The sequence below is a fragment of the Anopheles maculipalpis genome, chromosome 2RL (genome assembly GCF_943734695.1).
Source record: "Anopheles maculipalpis chromosome 2RL, idAnoMacuDA_375_x, whole genome shotgun sequence".
Lineage (NCBI taxonomy): Eukaryota > Metazoa > Arthropoda > Insecta > Diptera > Culicidae > Anopheles > Anopheles maculipalpis.
In genome coordinates this window covers 34642504-34670076 of record NC_064871.1, presented here as the reverse complement: position 1 = coordinate 34670076, position 27573 = coordinate 34642504, and the positions used below count along the sequence as shown (strand labels likewise).

At 41.0% G+C, this 27573-nt stretch overlaps 4 protein-coding genes across 13 annotated transcripts in view; 2 read left to right on the top strand and 2 right to left on the bottom strand.

Annotated features, from left to right (window-relative positions):
• The window catches only part of LOC126558244 (isocitrate dehydrogenase [NAD] subunit gamma, mitochondrial), a 517410-nt gene that overhangs the window by 461331 nt on the left and 28506 nt on the right, over positions 1-27573 (bottom strand). The window contains exon 5 of one of the 5 annotated variants that reach the window (XM_050214221.1): positions 3326-3337. The exons of the other annotated variants lie outside the window; for them this stretch is intronic. The gene's annotated coding sequence lies outside the window, so the exon portion shown is untranslated. Of the gene's footprint in view, positions 1-3325; positions 3338-27573 lie in introns of those variants that run through there. 5 annotated transcript variants of the gene reach the window in all.
• LOC126556861 (low-density lipoprotein receptor) overlaps positions 1-27573 on the bottom strand; it is a 161988-nt gene that overhangs the window by 114292 nt on the left and 20123 nt on the right. For all 6 annotated transcript variants that reach the window (XM_050212399.1, XM_050212395.1, XM_050212394.1 and 3 more), the window contains exon 2: positions 6539-6676. In XM_050212399.1, coding sequence (XP_050068356.1) covers positions 6539-6676 — 138 coding nt within the window. The remainder of the gene's footprint in view (positions 1-6538; positions 6677-27573) is intronic.
• Positions 8668-9327, top strand: LOC126559154 (uncharacterized). The gene is made up of 2 exons (XM_050215269.1): positions 8668-8745; positions 8812-9327. The coding sequence occupies exons 1-2, from the start codon at positions 8668-8670 to the stop codon at positions 9325-9327; spliced, it is 594 nt and encodes a 197-aa protein (XP_050071226.1).
• LOC126559224 (uncharacterized) lies at positions 9860-10472 on the top strand. The gene is made up of 2 exons (XM_050215349.1): positions 9860-9931; positions 10002-10472. Exons 1-2 carry the CDS (start codon positions 9860-9862, stop codon positions 10470-10472), a joined length of 543 nt encoding a protein of 180 aa, XP_050071306.1.

Sequence of the window (27573 nt, the reverse complement as noted above, 5' to 3'; positions counted from 1 at the left end):
ATTTTGATTAATGCAAAGCACAGTCTAACTCTGCACTATTTTCTTAAACGCTTTGGATCGATACCAATGAATCAGAAGTATCAATACTTTAAGAATGAAGTTTCTATATATTTCAAAACTATCGATGTACTCCATCTAACTACTTTAAGGCATCCTTGCCTGAGTCAAGTCCCTGCAACAAACATTCTGCCTGATTTGATTTATGACGTACTTTCAACTATGTTTGCTATAAATATTTACGACCATAAAGGGTATCGTTGGAAAGATTTAACATCAACTCGGACATGCATTACCCTTGTATAACCCAACGCTATACTGGTGACGTTTTGGTTTCATTTTAGTTTCGTAGTACGCTTTTGCGGCAACATGGCAGTCTGACCGTTATACAGAGCATAAAAAAATGCTATGAACTAGACAAAAAACTACTTGAACAGGAAACTATTTGATGGGTTGAACCTACACCATTTTTAATCATGACAGACAGAGCATAGTAGCGTAGTGAGGACTGACTAACCTCACTACGTGGTATTCATAAGTCAAGCAATACAGCCAAGCCTTTCAGACGAAAATAAAGAGACAGAGCATCAGACACACGACCTGTTGTACCTTATTTTCAGATAAACAAACTTATTAGTATGCGTGCATTAAAAGATAGCTTTGTACATCTCTATATATAAAAGAATGTAAGGATAGCACCCGAGTGCGTGACGCACCCAAACCAACCCCGAACCAAAATTCGTCTTCATCGTAGCTTAGCAACAGCGAGAGAGCGAGCGAAAAAAATTAGAAGAGGATCGTTGCAAGTTTTATGATTTGTTTTACGTTAATTATAAATTTTTAATGAAACAAATTCGAAAAATTCTGGCATATAGCATTACTACAACAAAATACAAAATTTATCCAACAATCATTCGCGGCAACTGAAGATATCCTTGATGCATTCACAAGGGGAGATGAGAGTAAGGAAGGAGCATTAAAGGCATTGAGGAGAAGGGAGGCAATAAGGTAAGCTTGTGCATGTGTGCGACAAGATTCTAAGGGCTCCAGACCCAGCTAGTGACAGCGTACAGGATACGATAGCAACGCTGAGTCACAAGTGCTAAATGCATTGCGCATGATAAAGCGAGTGAAAAACCTCTGAACCCGCTGCACCATTGCTAGGCATATTGCAACGATGAACAGACTAGGGAAACGAACAGAGACTTCAAGCACCTGATGTCCACCGATGATTCCGCTTTTACAATTATCCGCCTCTGGGATAGAAAAAGGGACCCATTAGGACCAAGAGAAAAAGAGAACTAAAGATTGAGTAGCGCCGTCAAAGTTATTGTCAAAGGTATTGACAGTCAAAGCGGGAGAAGGAACTGTTGCTTGAGACCCAGAAGTAACTGCAAGAGCCTCAAACAAACTGGCTTAATGTTCAGCAAAAGCGGGCACATATTTCGGAGCGAAGCATTAATCGCTCCAAGGGACATGTAGGAGAAAATGTGATGTGAATTTTTGCGATTATTCTCGAAACGCAAGAAAGAGGAGGGACTGGAACGTATACGTAATTGCATTAAGGAGACTTAAAAATTGAATTGATGAGGGAAAACTAACAGATTCTAAAATTGTAGTACAAGCACAGCAAGAACAATTACCAGAACACGGTTCGGGACCCTTTTTTGAAAAGCTATTAGACAAATACTACCGGGTCTTCACTACGTATTGGCACGTTCCAGACCATTTACTAATTTGGGTTAAGATTAGAAAAAGTATGATTATTGGCAACGATAAGAGAAGCAATATTCAAAACTACTTATCGGGACGCTTTACATATTTTCATTTAATTTTCTGTTACTGGACAAGTTGCACTATTCACACAATAAACAGGGGGCACCCCGGAGGTACGGGCGACAACGGCGCCGGTCTTCATACGGCAAGACTGGGGTTCAAATCCCATCCGGACAGTCACACTGTCAATGAAACAAATACGTTTCATGTATCCTGGAGTTTGTTTGGGTTCCCAGAGTGGCATGCATCCTGAGTTTGTTTGCGGGTACAAAGTTAGGTTCTACAGGGCCGTGACTATTAGAATAAATACAGTTTAAGAATAAACATCAAATAGATTGTGCTACCACTACTTCCAGTGCTAGTACTGGATGGAGGCCTAGCATTTTCTGAGATAATTGTACTTGGAAATTCAATAAACCCGATTGCCCGAAAACTTGTTCCAAATTCCAAAAGAGAAAATCTTTTCTGCCAAATTTACACGGCGCAACGTTTCAGGCACATTCACCTGTTAGCACTGGTGGCACCATCAGGATGATTTCATAAAAACTGTCTACTCCCAAAAATACGGTACGCTGACTAGCCTATTTTTGCTAAGTGTAACATGATGGTGTCAGATGTTTGAACAGCACTGGAAGCTGACGGTATATGAAAAAGATGGCTGAGAGTCCCGACCGACAGAAGAACCAAAAAAAAAAAAAAAGAAGGAACATGATATATAGGTATATTTTCCAACGGTTGCGCAAAATTTATGATACCATTCTTTTTCGATTTCTAGCGTTACTTTCGCAACCCATGCTGAGACATGCGCGCGTAATCTTTATAAGCTTCCGGTTATGGTGGTACTAAATGTTTTTTTGTGATTCTTTTTTTTTTTCTTGTTCGCCGCTTCCCTTACGAATGTTTACAAACCGCACGGTGAATATCATCGGGACGAACGTGAGTTTTGGTAAGTAATAAAAGCAACCCCGAATCATACTTTCGAAATGTGAAAGAAAAATGCGAACAACAGACCAACACGGGTTTGTTTTTTTGTTGTTGCTAAAAGCCTTTGTGGTAACAACGATCTGTGTCTCGAAGGTAACGCATGTACGGCTTGTGAAGAGGTGTTGAGTGAAATACTGCTGCTTCTTAACAAAGCTGCCTCAGCATGTGGAAAGATACTTGCACAAATCCTCCAGTCCCGTTTTGCTCCCGTTCAGCCTGCCTGGCGTGTGTCGCTAAACGAGAAAACTGCTCAATAAAATGTAATCGCCAGAGCAAACTTTTTCAGCCACATTGCGGCGAAAACCCCAAATCCCATAACTACCGATTACGGACTGTTGCCGATGACAGGGAAACAAGTCCGTGGAGAGTTCTTTGCGTCAGCTGTGCATACAAACCCGTATTCCATCTCGCAATCGAGTGCCGAAATCCATAGAATCGAAACCAACACAGCAGCTAAAGGAAAGCGCTAGAAAGTGTGTGTGTGTGTGTGTGTACGATCGTCTCCCCGACATTGGGGCGAAGTGAGGAACACGAACCATTGCCAAAATAAATAAGCGTCCTTGTTTATCCTGCTTGTTATCTCCGTGCGGAGTAGTATCGACGAATAAACCACACGCATATTTGCCATCCAAACTCCGGCAGACAACAACACCATCGTTCGTGTTTGTGGAGTGGACAAAAATCTGTTCCGATTTAACCGGGGGAATTTTCTACCGCAGGAGCCGTTTTTCCCGACTGCAAGTGCTTCGAGCATCGCGGTAGGAAGCGATAAAAAGCAAAGCAACGTAAAGATGCTCACATAAACATGCGCCTAAAATTATACTAAAAATGATTACTCTCATCATTCACAAAAGCGCAACGGGCCAAATGGAACGGGACGGGTATCATACACACAGCATCAACCACCGTCGTCGTTGCGTTATAGCCGTTTTAGTTCATTTTCCTTCCGGGAAAAAAAACCTTCCTATCCCACATACACACACATACACTGCAGTGGGTGCTGTTTGTCTATTCAAGATCATCATTTGTGCGAAACATTTTTTCTTACGCCCGTACACAGTCGATTGGCCGATAACTGTTTTTGTTAACGAATCGTTCTTCGATTCCGGGACGGCCTTTTCCTACACTTCTTTGGTAGAGGTGTACCTTTTTTTTGCTGTGCCTCTGGTTTTGCGAAACGAAGGAGATGGGCCGAAGAACAAATTGACGCAATTAGGCCACCACTTATTCGTTATCTGCACGCCTACCGGTAGTGTTGCGGCTGGTGTTGGTGAATATATTACACTTTTTTCACGTTCACTACTCACTGCCGTGCCGGGGGAGGATTACTTGAGATTGAAGTTGCTATCCAATATCGATTTGGGCTGCTAAACCCATTAATTTGACCGTTGTGTGAGAAAGGTAAAAGGAGCGTTTGACAGTACAGAGAACACTAAGTCAAGGCGTAAATACTATGATTAATTATAAACAGGGGCTTAAAATTGTTCCTTTCGTGTTATTGGACGATTAGCTCTGCGATATAGGTGCACCGAAAGATTTGAATCGCTGTAATTGGTGTGTGATGTGTGTGTCCAAGAACAGGTTCTTTGTTACTGAAACTGTCAGCTAACTTGCGAATTTTTTTTTTTTTATTCATAAAAGACGGCCAGGCCGTATTGCTAACTTGCGAAATGTTAGCGAACGAAAATGTTAAATGCCATGTTCCAGCAAAAGCGCTATCTTATTCAGGGTTTGCTAACTAGAATACGGCTCTCATGTTAGATGAGCATAGATCAGTGACCTACACGGTGTGCGCGATAAATTTGACAATTGGCCATTTCGTTAATAGTTCATGATTGAGTTATCGTATCAAAACATACAATACGTCGTTGGAAAGCCACAAGTGTTTGGTAACAGTTGAAAAAATGCTGAGTGAACTTAATAAGTGGAACACCCGCCAGAACTTACGGAACGACGAGTTCTTCGACATTTCTTCGAGCCTGAGGCTGAACGCGGACGGCAATGTGAAGCTGCTGGACACGTCAAGCGCGGACGTCAAGCCCTTGATAACCAAAGTGGTATCCAAAGTGGTAACCGTATGTGGAGCAACAAGATTCGGCTCCTTGTCACGCGGCCGCCAAATCGCACAATCAGCTTTAAGACAATTTTTACTTTACCATCCCCAATTTTTGGCCTGCCAGCTCCTCGGACCTTAATCCGAGACTTAAAATGGACTATTTCATGTGGGACATGGTTGAAACGGACACCACCTGAACGTCCTGCAACACAAAAGCAGAATTAGTGCCATAAATTAAGACCGTGGCTATGGTTGTCCGTGTTTGCTCCAAGTTCCGGAAACGGATACAGGCGGTCATCAATGCCAATTGTGATTACTTTGAGCAATTTGTGCACCCAACATGGTAGGCTAAATTCCGAAGAAAAACATTTTTTATTATTTGCTTCTATAAAACAAAAATAATAATTCAATTCCCACAGGAAATGCCGAATTCATCGCGCACATCGTGTAGCTCTATGGATCGTCCATAGAGCCAAACCGATGAGATCAATCAAAGGATTCGTCCTGTACACAAAAAAACTGCTACAAAACCTTTTTAAAAGCCAAAAAGTCTATATAATTTGCACAACACTCTATGCGAAACCGTAAAAGAAACGAAATTAGCATCGGTAAGGGATTTGATAGAGGCTTAAATCTACGATTCTAAAACGTAGGAAAATTTAATCGATATTTAAGTGTCTTGAAATGAAAATAAGGTTTATCAAGAATTCGACTACTTCCTTAAATATGCACAAAAATTATAAAAAAATTTACAGGTTTTTTTTTACACGCTCTTGATTAAATTTTGAAAATGTATAAAATGATTGATATCACGATTCTTTTTATTTCGAAAATAACTGTCGATTAACCTGGACCTGTAATAATGAAGTGCACAAAAGTATCTTTGTAAAATTCTTCCATTGAGTTCGCACGAAAGTTCATCAAAGCGCATCAAATATTCCTAATTTTCCTAATTCCTTCTCACAGTAGCTGTCTTTTCAATCGCCTAAGTCAGTGTACTTAAGGCAAACTTTTGCTCGGTATTCGTCTCGGCTTGGTTCAATAATTAACAGTAACGTTCCATTTACGAAATCAAAATAACCCAAAGAGTAGTCGCCGGTGGTGTAAAACCAGCCTTGAATACGGACAAAGAAAATTGGAGCCGGGTTAGTGCCAAACTTTCGGCAAGTTCGGCTATTTGTACCAAGACGAGCATAAACCAATCATGCCCGAGGTTCGTTCTAAAAGTGACGTTATATTTTACCATTTTAAGCTCTGTTATAAAACCAGAGAGAAAAAAAAACCTTCATTTGTAGAAAGTTCGCCGCCTGGGTTAAGAATGCACAAAAACTGTAGACAAAATTTTTATTATTAGAGTGAAAGCAGGAAATGGTAAAGGGTTTGTGGCTTTCGAACTGAGCACGCAGCTAACTTTTCAATCAATAATGAATTTCGTAAAGACACCTCAAATCGCCTCGGCAATCGATAGCCTCGGCAGAACATAGCTATGCATACATACTCCAAAGCATGGTTTCTTAAACTTTAATTCGTTTCGAAAGTTCGCACAAAGATGGTCCTGGTTTTGGCAGATAAACTCGTTCAGGCTTTAAGGGATTTCTTAAGAGAAAAGCCATTGACAAACGAGTGTACGATTTCAATTCACAGTTTCAATGTACACTTATTATTGTGACATTCGCGAACATTCCCACACACAAGTAAGAAGGCTATGGAACGCATGAAACTTACCTGTTACTTTACATACAATTAAATCCTCATCGCTGCCATCGTTACAATCGTCTTCTCCATCGCACACGAAGCTTATGTGAATGCATTGTCCGTTGTCGCAGCGAAATTGACGTTCAGCGCACTGAAGTGTCATATTAACTAAAAAAAAGAAGAGAACGATTATTTAAAAAATATTCTGATAATGAAATCGTTTAGAACGTACAGTGTCACAATGATCAAATATTGCTTGCAAACTTATAATTACACACACACAATAATTTTTGATTATTTTATTTATAAACCTTTCGCTTCCCTCATTACATGTTTGCAAAACTCGAAACAAAGACAAACAGAGAAGATTTTTAATTTGCTATTTGGTCCTGTCCTAAAACTTTCTGGTGCTTCTGAAGCTTTTTTTCGAATACGGGTCAAGTTGGTATTTATCAAACGGGTTGTATTTCAAATATTTGTCATCAGTTCATAGAACTGCGTTCCCTACAAAATGCCACGTTTCCCACAAACTTTGCAATGCTTTTATTAAGTAAAGCACGTACGATAAAAAAAATGCCAAACCAGCATAACGTATATATACCTTTTTTAACATAAAAAGGGACTATCCAGTGGCAGAGGCGCCACCAGTGTTGGCCTTCAAAAGGCAGGACCGGGGTTCAAATCCGAACCGGACTATTGCTATTCGGACACACAGAGGGCGCACAGAGGGCGCAACGCCGTGTCTTCGGAAGGGGACGTGATGCCGCCCCACTTTTTCGAGCACGGGCTGAGGCTGAACGCGGACGGGTACATTTCCATGCTGGACACCGTCGTAAAGCCTTGGATCACGAGAGTGGCCAACGGCAGACCGTACGTGTTCCAGCAGGATTCCGCTCCGTGCCATACAGCCTCCAAAACGATAAAGTGGTTGGCGGCCAATTTCAACGACTTCACCGCACCGAATGTATTGCCTCCCAACTCCCCGGATCTTAATCCAATCGATTATTTCGTGTGGGGCGCGGTGGAACGGGACACCAACAGAATCTCCAGCAACACCAAGGCGGAGCTCAGGTCCGTTTTCGCGGCCCTGCCCTGAGAAACTGTCGCCAGGGCTTGTTCCCGGTTCCGGAGACGGGTGGAGGCCGTAATAGAAGCCGAGGGCGGATATTTTGTATAAAATGAATAAAATTCATGGTGAGCTAATTCTAAAACAAAAAAAAATTCCCCGATGATTAATTTTGCCATAAAAAAAATTGCTTTCTCCGTAGGTGACTGTCAAAATTATCCCGAACGGTATATACCTTATTTTCTACACACTTCATGTCCTGTCAGTACTAATGTACGTTTCTATATTCGCTAACAAACGACACACAGACACACACACACACACTATAATACACTACAAGCTACACCACACCTTAAGAATATGCGAATCAAGCATTTCGAATATCACGATCCTCCGTATTTTCAAACGAAATTGGAACGGGTCCACGGTTGTAGATACTATCGATGATGTTAAATATAATACACTGAGTATCGATGTTGTGGTCTTTCCGCAGTATCAACACGGTCGGACGAAACTTTTCGGCACCAGCTTTGATTAAAGTGAATTCACATTGTGCCGAATGATTAACATTACCATTGTAAAAATAGATGAAAATTGAGAGCCATCAATTATGCCGGGCGGAAGGTATGACACCAATTTTGGAAACTACAACAAACGGAACCAAACGCTTCTCGCGTGGATGCCGTATTCGATCATTTCACAATTGCAAATCATTGGGTGTTTTAGAATGATTGCACAAATAATGCTGTGTTGTTTCAATATCATAAAAAAACTAAAATAATCGTGCTGTCAATTTAAAAAATCTATTTCAGTTGATATCATTTTACATTTTAAAGTAACATTGAACAAACAAATCAAAATAATAGAACAAACTGTTACGGTTATTGCGCTCAACGCGCTTATTAATGTTAGTATAATGCCCGAAGTAATCATGGCATTTAAAAACACTTTTGCTATTTGCGTTATTACATTAAACTTTTCGCTGATTTAAATACATTAGTTAAGCCTCGCTGATCCGGTCAGTAAATACAGCAAATATCGCTTCCTGCTAACATTCAGCACAGTTCATTCCAGGCCATCGACAAAAGCGGCAATGAAACGCTGTATTGCTCTCTGTTTGATAATTGTAGGCATGATTGCATCAGAACATGTCTTTCACAGAAATTCCAAAGTAAGATTTCTTACAAAACTCCAAACACGAATTCAATTCTAATTCTAATATCTCTTGCTCTTACAGCCCTTGGTTCTGCGAAGGCTCGATTGTGTCGCTGAACACCCTTCCTATATGAAAATGTTGCAGTGCATTTTAGAGAGCCCTCGTCATTCGCCGCAATTAATTAGCATTGCCGTAAACGTCAAACAGGCTCTTTCTAAGATATATCTCAGCACGAACGTGTACGTGAAACAACGTCAAAGTATGATGTTTGTTTACGGTACAACGTTTGAGTACTGCGAGTTTTTAATGCACAATGAATCTCGTCAAGCGAATCCCGTAGCGGTTCTCGTCTACAACTATGCCAAACACAACGTCCCACAAATATTAAAACCCTGCCCATTGTCGGGAATCTTTAACGTGAGCGGTTTGCGCGTAGATAAGAACCTGATACCACCGTTCGTAACACCCGGTGTGTACTTTGCATCACAAAGATTGTTCAACAAACGAAACGAAACGTTGTTCGAGTACGAAACAGAGTTTGCCGTTTCTGCACCTTCAATATTTAACAGAACTATGGCATTGTTCTCACTGAAGTAATTAACGCTAAACGATGAAAGGGTTAAATGTATGCAGTTATCCGGATTAACGAAATAAATCAAGCATTACCAAATTGGAAATGCTGTTAAGGAAACTGATGTCCAATAATGCTTCCAGGATGTGGACTAATGATGTCCAGGAAATCAATAATGTTCAATAATGTATTTATGCGAGGTTATTCTTTATCACATACGGAGTTCTTTAATTTTTTTAGTTTTTTAAGTTAATTATTTATCATTCTTTCAAATCTGTTACATTCTCTATCATTATTTCTAGGTGAAGCGTAATCTAACATCTACATTAGATACTTGTTACTACTGCTTAGTGGTCATGGTCTGTTGCAAATGACATTACCTGCAGACGAGATAGCTTCATTATACCATATGCAGCTCATCTCTTTGTTTAACTACTTAATTGCTTTTTTGGGTTCTGCTTAATCAAACAGCAGAATCAATTCCTGAGCAAAATATTTCCTCCAGTTTGAAGAGTAACACTTAACCATCAACTAATAGTTAAAAGACAACTGTCAGCAATGGCACGTCTGCAAATCCTGGTTCTGGTACTAGTCGTAACTCACTCACCAGCCCCTGGGTTAACCACAAGGGTACCGATCAATATTGCAAGAAACCCTATAAAACAACTTACTTAAATGAGCTTTATTTCTGTGCTCAAAGATATTGGTGAAACGATTTCAGTGCTTGGAGCTTCCCTACGAGATCAGCAAGCTGCGCTACTGCCAGATGGAGACGTTTCGCAACGGAACACAGGTGACAGGGATTATGGTGGAAATTTTGAACAATTTGCAAAAAGTATTTGTTACCGGTGGCCTGTACATGAAATACTTCCGGACACGCACTCAACTTTTAGCCGCGACGATGGAATACTGTCAGGAGAGCCAGGACCGACCGTCGGTGGGAAATGCAGCAACGAAGTTTGCCCTAGAATATGCGCAACAGCATTTTCCCCAGCTGCTCGCTGATTGTCCTATCCGGAGCGGTAAGTTGTTCAACGTAACCGGTGTGCGTGTAGATGATACGCTCATACCAGCGTTTGTAATACCGGGCTCGTATTACGTGGAATTACGAGTATACAACAAAAGAAATCAAACAGTATTCAGCGGTTCGTTAGATGCTGATATAAAATGATCTAAAGACAAAATATCTAAAGCGCATAAAAATGCTAGGGCGCATAATAACAAAGTACGACTATCAAAATTCAATTTATTTATTTATATCAAAGCCACTTACACAAAGGGAATATTTAATGAATCAAAGTTTAATTGATAGATATATTAAAAAAAAAATAAAAAAATAGAAGTGACAACCCATTTCCAACATTGTGTAAAAACAGAAATTTATTTTTCTGTTTATTATCATCAATAATCTCTTATTATATGAATACATATTGATGTGGGCTGCTACATAAGATTCTGGCCTAAGCCACAAGAACTGTTGACAGATGCAATGTGATATTTTTATTCAATAGTTTAACATTTTGGAGCTTAATCACACTCACAACGTTTTGATGTACATCACTTCTAATATTTACATTGACTTCAACAAATCAGTTTTGCCAAAAAAAATGGAATTGACACGTGCGATCATTTTTCGCAACTTTCGACGTGGACTATCAAGACAAGACTGTTTTGAAGAACACAAATCTTTGTATGGTGATGAAGCACCATCAAATGGCACTGTTAAAAACAGGTATAATGAATTTAATCGTGGCCGATTCTCGCTCTTTGACGATTTTCGAGCAAGCCGTCCAATACTGGCCGTTGTGTCTGAGAACATTGATACCGTTCGAGATCTAATTGTAAAAGATCTTCATGTGACATACTGCGAGATAGAGGCATCTTAGGGCATTTCTTCCACCAGCATAAACACAGTTTTGCACAAGCACCTGGTCGTAAAAAAAATTGTTGTCTTTGAATTCCGCACATGTTGACAATCGCTAAAAATAAAGCTCGTGTCGATTGATGCAAGGAAATGTTGAAAAAGTACGATCATGGTGCTTCAAAAGACGTTGATAAGATCGTCACAGGTGACGAATCATGGATCTATGTGTATGAGCCCGAAACAAAACAACAATCAACCGTTCACCCTCGAGCCAAATCCAACGAAAGTTAGCCGTGGAAGAAGCACTTCGAAGCAAATGGTCGCCTGTTTCTTCGGCAAAACTGATCATGTGGCGACTGTTCCACTTGAAGAACGTAGTACGGATCAATTCTGAACGGTACACCACAATTTGTGTGCCAGAAGTCTTCTAAGAAATTCGAAAACCGAACAACAGAAGACGCATCATTCTTCACCATGACAATGCGAGCTCTCACACATCATTTGAACGGTGAAAGCGACGAATTGATGGGTCATGCGCCCCATAGCCCTGGCTTGGCACCCAGTGGCTTCTTTACATTCGCGCACATCAACGATTTTTGTCCCCAGAAGATGCTGCTGAAGCGTTAAAAAACCACGTTTTGGAGGTATCTCAATCAGAGTGGAAAAAGGGCTACGACAATTGGTTTAAGCACATGCAAAAGTGTACGAATCATGCTGGAGAACACTTTAAAAAAGAATAAAACCATTTCTGACGATAAACAATTGTTTTATTCATTATTAGGCCAGAAATATAAATAGCAGCCTACGTATATGAGACATGAAGATCGTTCATATTTAAAAATGACATAACAAAGCACGACAGTTGGAGTAGTTATTGGATTGGGTATTTGGAAATACGAGACTGTGGAAAAACAGCCCACTAACGACATCATTCTTAGCTAATAAAACATTATGCTGATGTTAATGTACTTCGCTAGGTACTGAGAGATAATCCCTAAAACTGGTTTGGCTATATGGCAGCAAATAACATGTGTGCTTCACACGAAACAAGCTGAACCTTTAAAATAATATAAAACGACACTTAAACCTCCTAATGTAGTTAATTATCATGTGTGTTTACAATATATTGTTATTGGCTTATTATTTACAATTTAAGATACAATCTGTTTAATGGTTCAACATAATTACCGCTTGTTTGTACAATGGAATATTATATATACACAACCGAATACTTTATTTGGAGCAGAAACTTGTATCTTCCTTACAAATTAACGACGGTTGAATCGTTCTCTGTTCATCTAAAAGTATGAAAGATGATTACTGCTATGAAGGAGCATTTATTCTTCACCATTGTATACATCATTGTGCATACTCACTGTGAACAACACAACACGCCACGAGTAAGAAACTGTCAAACTTTAACACAAACTTCACAGACATGAAAATTAATCTATATTATTTTTATTAAAATAAAATCATTTTAGCCTCTCCTTATAAAACGTCTTGACTGCTCGGACGAGAATTCAAAAACGAGTCTGCTGATACAATGTCGTCTCCTAACATGCAGAAACGAACCACAGGTGGTTGACGTGTTGCTGGACATACTGGTGCCGACGGCAAAGCTTGTCGTTAGCTTCAATCTCTACACCCAATACTTTCAGACGAAAAACTTGCTGTACGGCACTACTTTTGAATACTGTGAGCTGCTGAAAAATGCCAACACTCACATTAACCCGGTCACCCGAATTGCTCTCGATCTGGCAAAGGAAAATTTTCCTCAAGTACTCAAGCAATGCCCATTACATGGCTTGTTCAATATAACTGGTCTAACTGTGAGTGCCAAATTGATACCGCCCTATGCCCCCCAGGGGTCCTATTATTTTAACATGCGTGCATCGAACAAACGGAATCAAACGATAGTTGCTTGTACGGCAGAGTTTCACATTGTGCAAAAACCTTTATTCACTCGCACGTTATCGGTGCTTGGATGAGAACATTATCATTTACTTTTGAATTATACACTTGTTTGGCGAACAAAAAAACACGCAAAAAAAGAAAATTGTTTTCTTTTTTTAATTTACTTAGAACTAGCCTAACGACGCCGAAAGTTATGCTCTGTGCGACAACAAGGCCCAGCAAGGTCAAAAACTCACCGATTTGAAGGTAAAAAAAATTACACACCAGCAAACTTTACCGAAGTAAATTACATACCTCCCTCACATATCGCAACACATGGACCGCCATAAACTCTGGCGAATTAGTGTAACCACAAGCACATTTTCCTTGCTCAAATTGCCACCATAGTAATACAACTAGTTCGACGAACAGGGAAAGGTCTCCCCCCCGGGAAGGTTCGAGAAGTCGATAATAGTAAAGATGCACAATAAGGGACCAAGCTAAATGAACCTTTCGCAAGTTAGGCAGCATCCTTAAGTCAACCATACACCAGAGCAGCACTACCAAACCCCGTGCGGACTGCGCCGATTACTTGTGGCTCGGTCTAGTTCGGAAATCTTCCATCCAAAAGAGCCTCACGATTTTCATCGGCCGGCACCATCATTAAAATCAAATTAAGTAAGCACATACTAGGTTGGATCCAATGAACTTACGAACTTGTCTGCTTTTAGCTCAAGTTTGGCTCAAATGCCTACCCAGACTGCCGGCACAAGACAATAGCACCACTATGCATGCTGATATGTTTGGTGCGCTGGACGCCTTGCAGAATCATTGCGTAAGATGTTTGAGCCATACACTTAGCAGTATAATGGCGTCAGTTTTTCCGTTACCAGCGCTCCCTGACGGATGATATAACTTTGTCCTGTGAGCGGAATGGCGTGGAATATCATTATTCCGGTCACGTCACAGTCTATCCGGGAGGATAGTTCGGTTTCATCGATCCCGCCCTCAGCCTCGAAGACAATGCCGTACAAAAAAAAAGACAACAAACTTCCGACATTATACGGAAGAAGAAAAAACGTGAAAAATTATACGGTATTAGCAAAATGCAGTGGCAATTTTCCACTTAACTTCCTTTAACAACATTTCCACGTTTTTAAGTACAGTGCCTTACTTTTCTTTTCACTTTCCGTCTTCTTCTTGACATTTAGATAGAATAAGTTTTCACGGGGATTTGATCTGCAGCTAGACTGAATAAAGTATGTAACCAGAGACACCTTTCCATCGGTCGGTGCGAACTTACTTTTCCAAAATTCAATCCTACCTGATGTTCTTAGATTACACCAATGCAGTCCCCCCATTGGGATATGCAGTATAGCTTTATAATTCAATTAGGAGTGTTCACCTCCGTATGCTTTAAACTTTTCCTTTTAAAGTCCTCGAGCTGGCAATTGAGTGATGTTCTGATGCTTAGCACTTTGGAAAACGATTCTGAATGACAAACACAAGATTAAGATTGCCTGGTTTCGATGGTATCCCTTTCTGTGTCCTAAAAAAATGTGCTTCCCTTTTCGCCCCTCTTTTGTTGCGTATCTTTATTAGACCCATCAACGAAGTCTACATGGCTGGTACCAAATTTCCGAAAAGGTGACCACTCTGTATGCTCCAACTACCGGGTTATATCTCTGCTCTCCTCTCTTTCCAAAATCCTTGAATCGGTTGTTCACACTTCCATCCTTCCTGTCATTGTTGGTCATCCATCCCCTCGCCAACATGGCTTTATTCCCGAACGCACAACCTCCTCGAACGTTATGTGTCTTGTATCTTCTGCTCTTCTTAACTTGGTATCCAGATGTCAAACTGACGTACACCGATTTTAGTGCTACCTTCGACAGTATACCCCTCGATCTGATGCTTTCCAAACTCGAAAGACTCGGGATCAGAGGTCGGTTACTGTCTTGGTTCTCGTCCTACCTTTGTAACAGAGTGTATAGAGTCAAATTGTTCTCGTGCTTGTCCGACTCTTTCGTAGGTTCCTCTGGAGTTCCTCAAGGTAGTGTTCTTAGTCCTCTTATATTTACCTTATATGTTAACGACTGTAGCTTTATCCTCCCCTTCGAGGGATTCCTGCTCTACGCGGGTGATTTCAAGATTATCCTTCCTGTGTATTCGTCCGCTGACTGTTGAACCTTCAAAACTTTCAAAAACCTAGATTCCTTCGGTCTAATCTTATGTCCTGACAAGTATTGCATGATTTCGTTTACCAGATCCCCAGGCATGTTATTCAGTTACACCCTCTGTGATACAGTTATACGTCGGATATCTTCAGCAAAGGATCTAGGTGTGTGGCTTGACTCTCTTTCAACACCCACGTTAACCATGTTATCAGAAAACCTGACAAATCACTAGGCCTGATTGTTAGGCTATCGTCCGAAATCCGTGACCTCCTCTGCCTGAAGTCCCTCTACTGTTGTTGATCTTCCCTCGAATACGCAGCTGTAATCTAGACTCCTCCAGGCTCAACCGCGATGGCCATACTGGAGAGTGTTCAACGCTTCCTTATCGGTTATCATCTGGCTCTCCCTCCCTATCCTCCCTCCCTGTCGCCTTCTTGGGGTTGAGCCCTTGGAAGAAAGACATTTCCATATCCGTGCTAGCTTCATTGCAGTGCTCCTACGAAATGAACTAGATGTCCCATCTCTCCTGTCCGCTATCCTCCTTTATGCCCCTTCCCGTCGCTTTCACGACAGACCTTTATACATATATCCCATCCCGCCTCCCTTTATCAGAGCTCTATCGGCCTTCAACAACACTTACCACCTGTCTGACTAGGTGTTCGTCTTCAAGAAATCTTCCATCCTTTCTTCACAATCCTTTCTAGCACCCTCTACCTCCTCTTCCCAATAGTTACTTAAGAATACTTTTTGTTAAGCCATTGTTGGCGGAACATAACAACTGAACATAATAAATAAATTGAATAATTAACTATAACGTACAAAAAGAGAAAAGCAGATGTTTACAGAAAATTTACAACGAATATGCTACTATCAACAAAACGAAAAAAAAACTTATGCTTTTGAAAATATACTACACAAAGTAAAGCACCTCAGAACATCCCATTCCATATAAAAATTTGCCTTTTCAGTTGACGCCAGTGTGACACACTGTAAAAAGACAAAAATACTCAACACGCGGCATTCTTGTGTGTGTGTGTGTTTAAGCGGCCCGATCGCGACACTTTTCGGCATGTTTCACCAAGTCATTGCGCCAGCTACAAAGTCAAACATTCTCCATTAACACGGTACTAAGAGGGCTCTTTGTGACACACGCTATTACTTCTCCCAAAACGATACTATTGCTCCACTGTAGTACCCGTGGCTTCATCGCTAGACAAAGCGAGAGCGTCCGTAAGCTTCATCGTGGGTGCAAAAGATTACACAAAACGGTATCAAATGTTCTTAACTCATTCAGAACAAGCCGACAAAACATACGAAGCTCTTCAAGCTACGATCCCATCCGAACTATCAGGTACGTACGCAGATATGTACCGTATAGGTACTCGGAAGGGGCGCATGTTGAACGGTTCAAGAATCCACACCCAGGGAGAGAGCAATTGGTTCGGGAGAACAAATACAAACACAAACAAACTTCAACGCGTAACCCATCCAAACTGGTAGACAAACAAGTACGTTCTGTTATGCTGCAAACGGAAAGTCCTGCCACAGTCGTACATTTTCCATCTCGTCCTGTTTGCCTGTGCTCTACTACAAGCCATACCTTATCGACAATGTTGTTTTTGTTACTATGGCGACGGACGAACGACGATGGAGCGGTAGGTGCCCCTACACGTGTATGTGACCCCCCCAGGATGCCAAAACACCCCGGTTCCTAGCTGCTCTTGGAACTCTAAGGTCATGTGCCCTTTCAATTATTTCCATTATTTCAATGATTGCTCGTCCCGACCAACCCTTACCTTAACCTTGGACTGGTTAAGCATCACCACCTTATTCAGCATACGTAAACCGACGAGCTATTTCGTACGGGAGATCCCGCTCGACCACGCAGTGCCGTAGTGTGCTGCTGCCCTCACTGGAAAGATGAGAGAATATCCCGTGTCTCAGGTGTCTCCATGTCTACGTCCCTTTCGTAGTGGCAAACGAAAACCAAACTCGTCCACTCGGAGCACCGTTGTCGGTCTACCCATACCTTTCGCTCGGTACATAATGCCTCTCGATGTTTGTTCAACGAGCTATTCCATAATTAATGATGGAGCAAATTTGTTTGTCGAAGACGCGTAACAATAACACCGGTTCCATCCTTTGCTGGCCTTTCCACTTCTACCCCCTTTTGGCGAGCTTCTGCAGTGCACTCAGTTTCTTTCAAGCACTCGTTAAAATGAAAACATGCGGAAAACCGTCGGAAAACTGCTGGCAATATTTCGCCACCCTCACTCACCACCGCCGACCGGCCCATTATTCAGTGGCAACTCTCACAACGGGTTTGGGCGAGTTTTTTTTCCCAGGCAGTGTTAGTATAGGCATGGCATTCATGTGTTTGTTGATTGAAGAAAGCATTTTGCTCAGTTGATACAAGAAAGAAATGCTCGCGAAAGAATCATCTCGCCCGCATGGTGAAGCAATAATATCCTCAAGGCAGTACAACCAAAAACACACTGAACAACGGGTTTCCTCCACACTACGGCACTACTGCTAGTGGTTGATGGGTGTAAGCGTGTGTTTGAAGAATGATAGCGGATGGGAAAGTGTACACTCATTTATCATGCTGTAACCCGTGCAAGTGGCAATCAAACATCGCCACCAATTTCTAACTAAGCCTCCCACCAAAAGGGTATTACAGAGCTGAAGGTATATTTTATATTGTGATGATTTCGGGCAGAAATGATTATTCCTTGATTCCATTTTACAACAGACTGGTTCTAGCCACCTTTGAACATATTCCCTTTCACACTTGTATACATTCATTCACAGCATCTTGACTTAAGCCTGTTCTTGAATAGGAGAGCATTATTGCCTAATTAGTGCGCTAAAATGGCACTCAAGGTTATGTACATATGTTTTGTACTATGGTTTGATAGTGATTTGGAATTAAATTGAAATCCGATGTTATCAAGAAGACATTCAATGGTCTTTTTCGTCATCAGAAGAACGGCAATTTCTATTTTAAAAAATTGGATAACGTAGCTCTACTCAAAATAAAATAAAATGCATAAAATCACACTGTTCGACATGAATTTTAAAACAATCAATAAGTGGGCAAAATAAATTTGATTCAGTTTTGATTTGGTTCAGTTGGGAGCGGTCCGAAAGCGGAGCCTAGCCTGACACGGCAGGACCGGAGTTCAAATTCTATCCGGACCCTTTCCACGTTATATGGACTTTCTATTGACATACGTAGTACCAATAAACGTAATTAAACCAATCGATGGACTGCGTTACTTCACTAAATCAAGAGAAAGAGGAAGTGGTTCAGTATATCCAATGAAGGTCATCCCCATCAAAGTAATCCCCTTCGGATGCAATGCACCACTCCTCGAAGCAGATGGAAAACGCAGAAGCTAGGTTGTCCTTCACTTCCGCCGTCACTGCAGTTTCTATTTCCTCGACAGTGTCAAAACGGTGTTCCCGAAGCGGCTGTTTTAGCTTGTTGAACAGCCAGTCTGGTGCCAAATCTGGCAAATACGGCGGTTTCGGAACAATATGGGTACCAGTTGTTGCGAAAAACTCCCTCAAAATTATGGCTGTATGAAAAGGTGCATTATCAAACTGAAACGTGGCAGAACTGTCAAACACATACATATTGACAAACGAAAAATAAAAACAAGGGGTTTCTTTTGGCGCGCGAAATTTGACATCCAATGTCACCTTACTTTTCGGACACAGTAGTATGCGTGTGCAATCGTATGTGGTGTGCCGTTGTGTTGAGCGAAAAGTGCATAGTACAATCGAATCCACTCCTGTCCAACTCTCATTCAATATGGCCTAGGCGCCAAAGCTATGAGCTCACCTGATCTCTTAACCCATTTTGGTCAAACACATGGGTATGTTTTGACAGTTCAACTTGTTTACTATTTATTGTGCAAAACGTACACTTAGTGTTCAGTTCAGCTTTCTAGTAAGCTATAATGGATTCATGTCGCGAACAAGTTCAAAATGTGCATTTGCAAGGTTTAATAAACATTCAGATAAGGCAAAAACTTTCTCATCTCAATTTGAGTCGATTATTCATCTACCGGATCATCAAGCGATACGTGGAGATAGGTAGCGTTGTTGTAAAGAAGAAAGACGTTAAACATGTAAATTTGGAAGGATTCAAGACACGGTTGTTTAAGATATGGGAGGAAATGCCGATTGAAGTTGTTTCCAAAAGCGTCTGCGGGCCGTTATCAAGCGGAAAGGTGAAAGACTTGAAATAAATTAGATAAAATACACACTTAGTACTTTATCAAACACGTTACAACGACTTTATACGGTATAAAGATAATATTTGTCCAATTCCATGCATACGAGTATTCCGCTGTAAAATCCATGAGTGATTTGTTGCATTTTGCATACCCTACGGCGTATTTCACACAGTGACAAGCGGAAGTTTTTTGACGGAAAGTCTTATCGAGACTTTCAGGAAGTACATTCCGTATTTAAATAGCTTCTACAAAGAAAGTTTTCACAACGGCACCATGCTTCTTCATTCACTTCAACATTTTGGTCAAACACATTTTGCGATAATCTGGTGACAGCACTCGGTGTTTAATTAATTTTTTATTTTTTGTTTTGCTCCAAAATGAGCAGAAGAGTAGCACAAAATATTCCACCTCAATACAAATCATAGCACGGCTGGATGGTTTCAACCTTGTTGATTAAAAGAATGGAACACAACGCAAACACACCATCGAACTGAAACAATTTTGTGTGAAAACACGCCTCTGCACATCAAACATTTTTTATCATCACCGTTCTAAACAAATACAAACTTATTGCCTAAGCGATGCGAACAAAAAGCGACTAGTCTGATCCTTGTTATTCACCGCCGTTTCTTGTCTAAGTCATTCTGCTGCTCTGCATAGCACCATTCCTAGAAATCGCAACACACAAAAAACGACCTTGCAGAACATTTTGACACCAGCCCACGGTTAATTTGCTTCCTTAGCCACAACAACAAATTCGCTGCTTGCTTGCTTAAGTACGAAAACTGTGGTTCGTAGCTGCATGGGGACGCTGTGATAAATGAGAATGAATCGTGTACGAATAAATTTCATTCCCTCTGGCTTTTTCCGGGCATGATTTTCTTCCGAGACAGTCACTTTTACTGCTCACGGATTTACGCAAAGAGAAAGTCTAAGTTAGTTTAATCAATCAGTTCCAGCAAATGCTTGCGACTGCGGTAGGTAAAACCGAGGGAGACTAAGTAGTTTGTAATAAGATTATTCAAACTTAATAAGGCTATACATAACTGTAGCCGCGCATCGTTGAAGCTGTTGTTCAAGCGAGGCAACGAAATATTTTAGGGACTATTGCACATAACTGCCACCGTTGGCCGACCGACAAAATCATGTCTGCATTTATCAAAAGTAAATTCACAGCAAAATTCTGTCAGACTTTGCGTTCTGCGTATTTGCGACTTTGCGTATTTGCGTGCTGATGCAAGCATTGCGACTTAATGTAAACTTACTTAAATTTTACATCCGTAACATAACAATTACGTTACTTTTTATCAGAGTACTCTGCTCTCAGGCATTGAACATTTCGTTTAACATTTTTATTTCTCATTCTCTCTCTTAAGACGGCACAATTCTAGTGCTGAACCAGAAAACTAACAACAGTAGAAAGAAAGGACATCTTCGAGGGTGAACACAGCATGGGAATCGCATAAATTTTCATGATACTTTATCTCTATCAAGGTGCGTTGTAGACGTCGGCTGAAAGATAGAAATCCAGCAGATAGCAAATGGGGGATGCTAAGCAACCAGCCTTCGGTTTTCTTAGCTTACATTTTCGCCCTCATCCCATCCAACACAGCGCGCGCCTGCCTGTCCAATGATGTCACTTAACAGATTACGTTTTTATCTCGCCACGTTTTCCAACCACAGAGCGGCGCTACCGAACCCAGTGGAGAGCAAAAAAATCACGATAAAACTTCCATTTGCGAAAGCAATCCTCATCTGAAGCTCATCAGGCAAAAGGAAGGTGACCAACGTTGTTTGTAGTTAAAATTTTCGTACAATAATAAAAAGAAAAACCGTTCAGTTCCAGCAATTTTCAGCACTACCAGTAAATGGTAAAAGGCTATTAATGATCGAAATGATGAAAAACACCACCAGGTACAAAATAAAGCAATAACCAACGGTAGAACCTTTCGATCTTTATTTTTTGTTAAAATATAAAATGCCACATGAACGTGTATGAAATCTCGGCCAGGTAATGCAAATCAGGTGAAACCGATGTCCACGCCCTAACAGAAACGTACAATTATTCCACACCAAAACTCAAGTTGCGTTTTTTTTACACCATCATGCTCGCAAAAGCTCACTGAAAATCAAGGATCGATCGATGAGAGTCGAGAGCTGCAGTCTTTACAAATATATAAGTGCCACTCACAACCAAGCCCCACGGAAAACGAAAGCACAAAGTAAAACGACGAAAATGCTGATAAACGAGCACGGACCACACCAAAATGGTCAATTTCTCGCCATTTTCGTCATTAGTGTCGATAGCCTGGCGAAACCAACGCACCACGCATTAGTTAACAACGACATGGTGCGTGAAAAATTGGCTGTGAAAGCAACGTCAAAGTTTTCCGTCTGTCAACAACACTCAGACAATGGCTTCTGTATGCCATCCTTTCCATGAGATAGTTTCGCCATTATGCTTTTAAATAGTGCATTACCAAGCAACCGTAACCTTATCTGTTTAGCAATCATTAAAATGTCATCAATGTAAAAATCAAACGAACAAAACATACCAAATCTAGCTATGTAAAATATGTTGAAAATTAATCATCTTCAAAAAGTAGGACTGTCACCAAGAATTTAAGAATTATTTGCCCTAATGACGCCGCACAGCGCCTAAGCCGTGCAAATTAAAATCTCACAGCATCACAGATCATATTTATGAGCATCATTTATTAACGACAGTTGCCACCCAACTCACACAGCACAGCATTTCCGTCATGCTACCACCTATGCTCATGTAAAGACATTAATCAGAGAGTAAAAAGGCATTATCATGAGCCCTGGTGGCATTTGTGAGTTTCGCTTTTTTTTTCTCACTGTGCAAAAGAATTTCGTCTTGAAGTATCATTACCACAAGGGTGTAAGAATTCTGAAGTCTAATGACGTCGTGTGCTGGCGTTGAGAGTTGTAAAAAAATTGTGATTGGAAAAAAGTCCAATGTAAAATCAAATGTCTCATTAATGTAACCATTTTCTACTAACATTATTGAATATTATCAGTAAAATAATGGCCATGATGTTTTTGTTTTGATCACTGTTGCTCATTATTATCGCTCATGATGTCTAGTCGAATCTGTGTCTGTTGAACATCTATTTATCAATTTTAATATTTCTTGTGTGGACACGACAGGACCGAGGTTCAAATCTCACCGGACCCCGTGTTCAATTCTATTTTTGAAATGTGTAAAGTTTTAGCCGCGTTCGAGAGGAAGATGCTCAGAAGGATCGTTTGCCCCGTATGTGTGGAAGGGCAATGGAGGAGCCGCTAAAACGACGAGGTGTAAACATCCTCGACGATGGCGTGGAAACATCCGCCATCAAGGCCTCGATAACTGATCTGAAGGCGGCTTTTGATTCGGCGTCTCATCCTATTCTTGTGCCGAAATTAGAGAAGCTAGGTTTTGACAATTGTATGGTCAAATGGATCAAATCCTATCGATCTGATCGATCATACAGTATTAAGCTAGGGGATAGTGCCTTCACCAGTAACTCTGGCGTTCCTCCTCAAGGCAGCATCCTCGGACCGCTGGTGTCCCTACTCTCTACATCAATGATGCTGCAATACTACTTGCTGATTTTAACATACTGATGTATGCGGATGATGTCAAGTTGTTCACCGCGGTGAAAGATAGTGGAAACTGTGCTCGGTTACAACATGCAATTGATGTTTTTAGTTTATGGTGCCGTAGAAATGCATTGCCCTTTTCCGTCGATAAATGTCAAGTAATGTCCTTTACGAGATGCAGCACTATTAACCTATTTGATTACAACATTGACAATAGTTTACTTCAACGTGCTGAATGTGTTAGAGACTTTGTCCTGAATGTGTTAGGGATTCTTCTTGACAAGCAACTCAGCTTTAGACCTCACATGACAAATCTAATTAACCGTAGTGCTAGGCATTGTATTTCGTATGATAAAGGAGTTCCGCGACCCTTATACAATTAAAACGGTCTTCTGTTCCCTAGTCCGATCAGGCTTAGAGTACGCAAGTGTTGTTTGGTGGCCCGCAGCACACATCTGATGCCAGCGCATAGAAGCAATACAACGAAAAGCTATGCGATTTGCCATTCGATTCCTCCCATGGAGACCCTACGATCGACGCCCAGATTATCCCACTCGATGTCTTCTCTTGGGACTCCAACCACTGGCAGTTCGTCGTTCGACAGTTCAGTGTATGTTTGTAGCTGGTTTGATCGGCAACGAAATAGATGCTCCAGCTCTCCTTAGCTTCGTAAACTTTTTTGCGCCCTCTAGGAGTCTATGGCAGCGAGACATAATCCGGACTGCTCGCTTCAGGACTACTTTTAGTCAATCGGACCCAGTGACCGTATTTAATGTAAACTTCAACATGTATGAATTTGGTATGTCTCAATCTTCGTTTCGTGAGCGTCTACGTATGCGTCCAACATTGTTCAATTCGTCTCTTTAGGTTATCACCCTGTCCGATGTTCGATGAAATAAATAAATAAATAGTAGTAACAATAATAAAACCTTTTTAATGAAAATATTTTCCCCCAAAAGTATACTAATGCTACTCTAATAATCTGTTTCCCATTGCCGCCCCACAAACGGCTCATAGTTCGGCACCAATCTCGAACAATTTTTCAATCTGTGCAAATACAGCAGCTCGTTTGGATCAACATCATTCAATTAAGCGAAAAATCATTCATCACGTCAAAATATAGCTGATTCGCACCAACGAATCGATCGATCAACTCACACCACTTGTCCCCAGAAACCTCTCATTCCTATATTTTGCTAAATCATGGCGTTTGGGGCGAAGCACTAGTGATGGTACAGAATAAATAAATCTACACAGCAAAGAGTTCGAAGCTGAGATTGGGTTTATATTTTTGTTTTTAATGGGAAATAGTAAAATAAAAAATATTACGAAATGGATTATTGCTTGTGAAAGTCTTTACGTTGTAAGGAAGTATTTTTAATCATCCTAAATCTGAGATTCTGATTGACAAACACATACGAAATAAAGACTATTTTCGGAATCCTAGCTAATTCGCAAGCTGCGATATTTAACGTTTAAAGGTTGTGTTCGTGTGTTCGCTTTCCATGATTTTTCGGCGATGACGCACAGGACAATACAAAAATTGTCTTTTTTTCGCATCAATGAAAACTCAGCATGACACCTTTTGATTCGTTGAAGACGAGAGCAGTAAGTACGTGCAGATATGGTTGTGACATCAAACAACCGAAACTCTTTCATGTTTTTTTTTTGTTTTGCGCGCAAATTTTGCGTACATCAAAAGTAAAACTGAATAATTCACCAACCGAACATTCGGCTGAACTACTTTTGTTTCAGATGTGTGAATTAATAATACACATGTGTCGAACCGAGTCGATCGCGCGTTGGTAACATTATTTTAAACAGGCATTATTTGATAATTTTCATATGTTTGACGAAAGTGGCAGGGGAAAAAATGTCGCCCATGTTACATCGCAAACTCCCACACAATACACAACCCACCTGCATACCGAAAACAAACCTTCACTGTACTATCGGTTCAGTTTTAAAAGCATGATATGCTCCTTTTTTGTTGTCACCGAACGTATAAAACAAAGGAAAAAATATGCTCAACAGAAAATAAAACAAACAAATTCTTGTTTTCCGATCTGACTCTGATTGATATCGAACAAAAGAGATACACTTCCGCAGAAAAATATTTTACAAATCTGGAGCCATTTCATCAAATATTACCATTGTCTATGCAAATGCAAAAGCTGCTAATGAATTCTTTGCAGACACAGCGAACGAAAAATGCCAGCAAAAAATGCCATTCCGAACACATCGCGCTACACAAGAACTCTATTCGTTTTCTGCCGAAAACACAACCGCAAAGGTTGTTGGACACCATTAGTGCTTAGTTTTTAATTTTTCATGAGCATCGTTGGCCGTTGAAACAACAAATGCTGTAGCTTACCTTCCGTCTGCCGGAAATTACTTTTCATCAATCGAAGTTTCCGGTTCAACAATCAGTCCCGCGAACCTGATCGGACTAAAAAATTTCCCACTTTATGGTGAAATCGCGATTCGCAGCCCGCATTATTGCCCATTCTATTCCTATCTCCGGCACTCCGATTGGCGCACCAATGCTTGCTCTTTGTTTTAGCAGTTCGCAGCAGCAGCACATAAACATTCATACTGCTTCCTTTTTTTCTTTTCTTTTTTTTTTTGCTGCTGTTGCATCACCTACACACTCAACAGCGTGTTGTATTTTTAATGAAACACAGTACGAAGATCCAAATCAAGAAGCATCATTTAAATTCAATATCGCTGAGGCCAGCCGTGACAGAAAATCTCTACCGGAAAGGCAGTAAATTATTTATCTTTCCGCGATCGTGATGGGCGAGGGGTTAGCTGAACGCCATGAATTGACAAAGCGAGTTTCGCCTGCCGGAAACACGGCATACAACCGTACCGGAAGTTTTGCTTTCATCTCGATTTATCTTGGCTTCTGGCTGATGCCGAGCGCACTAGACAACAAAAAGTGGAACACCAAACACAGGCCACCGCTGGCTTTGGATAGCGTGAGCAAACCCGCTCCGCTTGGTTCTGCACGACACTGCCGGTAACCGGAAGTCCGATACCATGGTTTCGGAATTTCCGTTATCGTTGTTTTCGCTCGGTCCCGTGGCCGTACCATACCCGATCAGCAATAATTCTGGGTAAACTCACCGCACCCGGCAACAGACGCATCCTTACATGTCCCGCGTATAACTGATACTCGTCGAATTCAGATCCACAATGTACGCGCTCCTTGTGCCCTTTTCGGTGTGTTTTAGTTTCGTTTCAAATTTTTTTTTAACGACGCCCTATTTCAAAGATACCAGAAATCCGATACCGACATTTCTCTACATCATTCACTTTGATGCTTCTGTTTCGCGTTACAAATTGGGTTAATTTTATGATCGTCATCGAATCTGCCGAATTAAGATTGATTGAACTGGACCCGCAAGGCAAATTTTCGCTGGCACAGCTGCTCCAATGCCCAAAACGAACCCAATCCCAGCTTTGCCCAGAGAATCTCTCCATAACCCAGTGACAATTCATTGCTAAAGATTGTTTTGGACTTCCTTTTATGTTTGACTGAAGCGCACGCTACCCGTAGCACTGCAATAACTACCACCGGTCCGTGTTTGTTTCATCTTGCTGTACTTGGTTCCGAAAGTGTGTTGTTCCGACGCACCGTGCGGTGCTGGCAAAGCAAATCCCTTCTTCAAAAGTTTACCCGTGAACGGAAATGGGGAACAGAAAAACTCATAATCTCAGCCCACAGACTTCGGTTAAGCTTTTCCGGCGAAAGTCCCTTTCGATTGAAATCTTTTGTACGCTTCCTTCCTTCATTGTGTTTTCAGTTTTAATTGGCTTAAGTGGGGCCAACGAATTTCAAACCACCTCGCCAGAATGCGAAATGAGATCCCTTTTTTGCACCGTCGGCCGAAAATAAACTTTTTCACATACACCCTCCACCACAGCCGTCCACCGACAAGGGCACGAGCGAAGTGGAAAGAATTCTAAAACGGTGGGATTTCTTGGTTTGTTTGTCCTAAGCGTCTATGAGACATATCTTCAATTCTTCACCATTCTAGTGTTAGATGTTGTTATCAATTGATTACCCTCGCTGCAAGTCAAATACGTTCCATAGGGACCCATTCCAGTTCCAGTTTTGTTATCTCCCTTTTTGGACTGAACCACTGTTTCTTGCTTCACACCGTAAGGAAATCCCAGATAGCAATGAAAATCCCATTATTATAAGAGAACTAAAATAGAAAGTTCGCATACTTATTCGGTGTGGTATTATTCGGGTTTTTTCGGTGCCAGAACTTTTCTCTTGAAGCATTCAAAAAAAAAATTGGCAAAAATACCGATCTTGGTGTTAAAGTGGCAACAGTATTCCCTCCAACAGGGAGTCTTTTAATCTGATTAGGAGATTGAGTCGTCCAATCATTTTCACTGCCTATCAACGACGCTGTTCGGAATGGTTACTCGAAACGGAAACCTAAAGGACGGTGTATACGAGGATAAGAA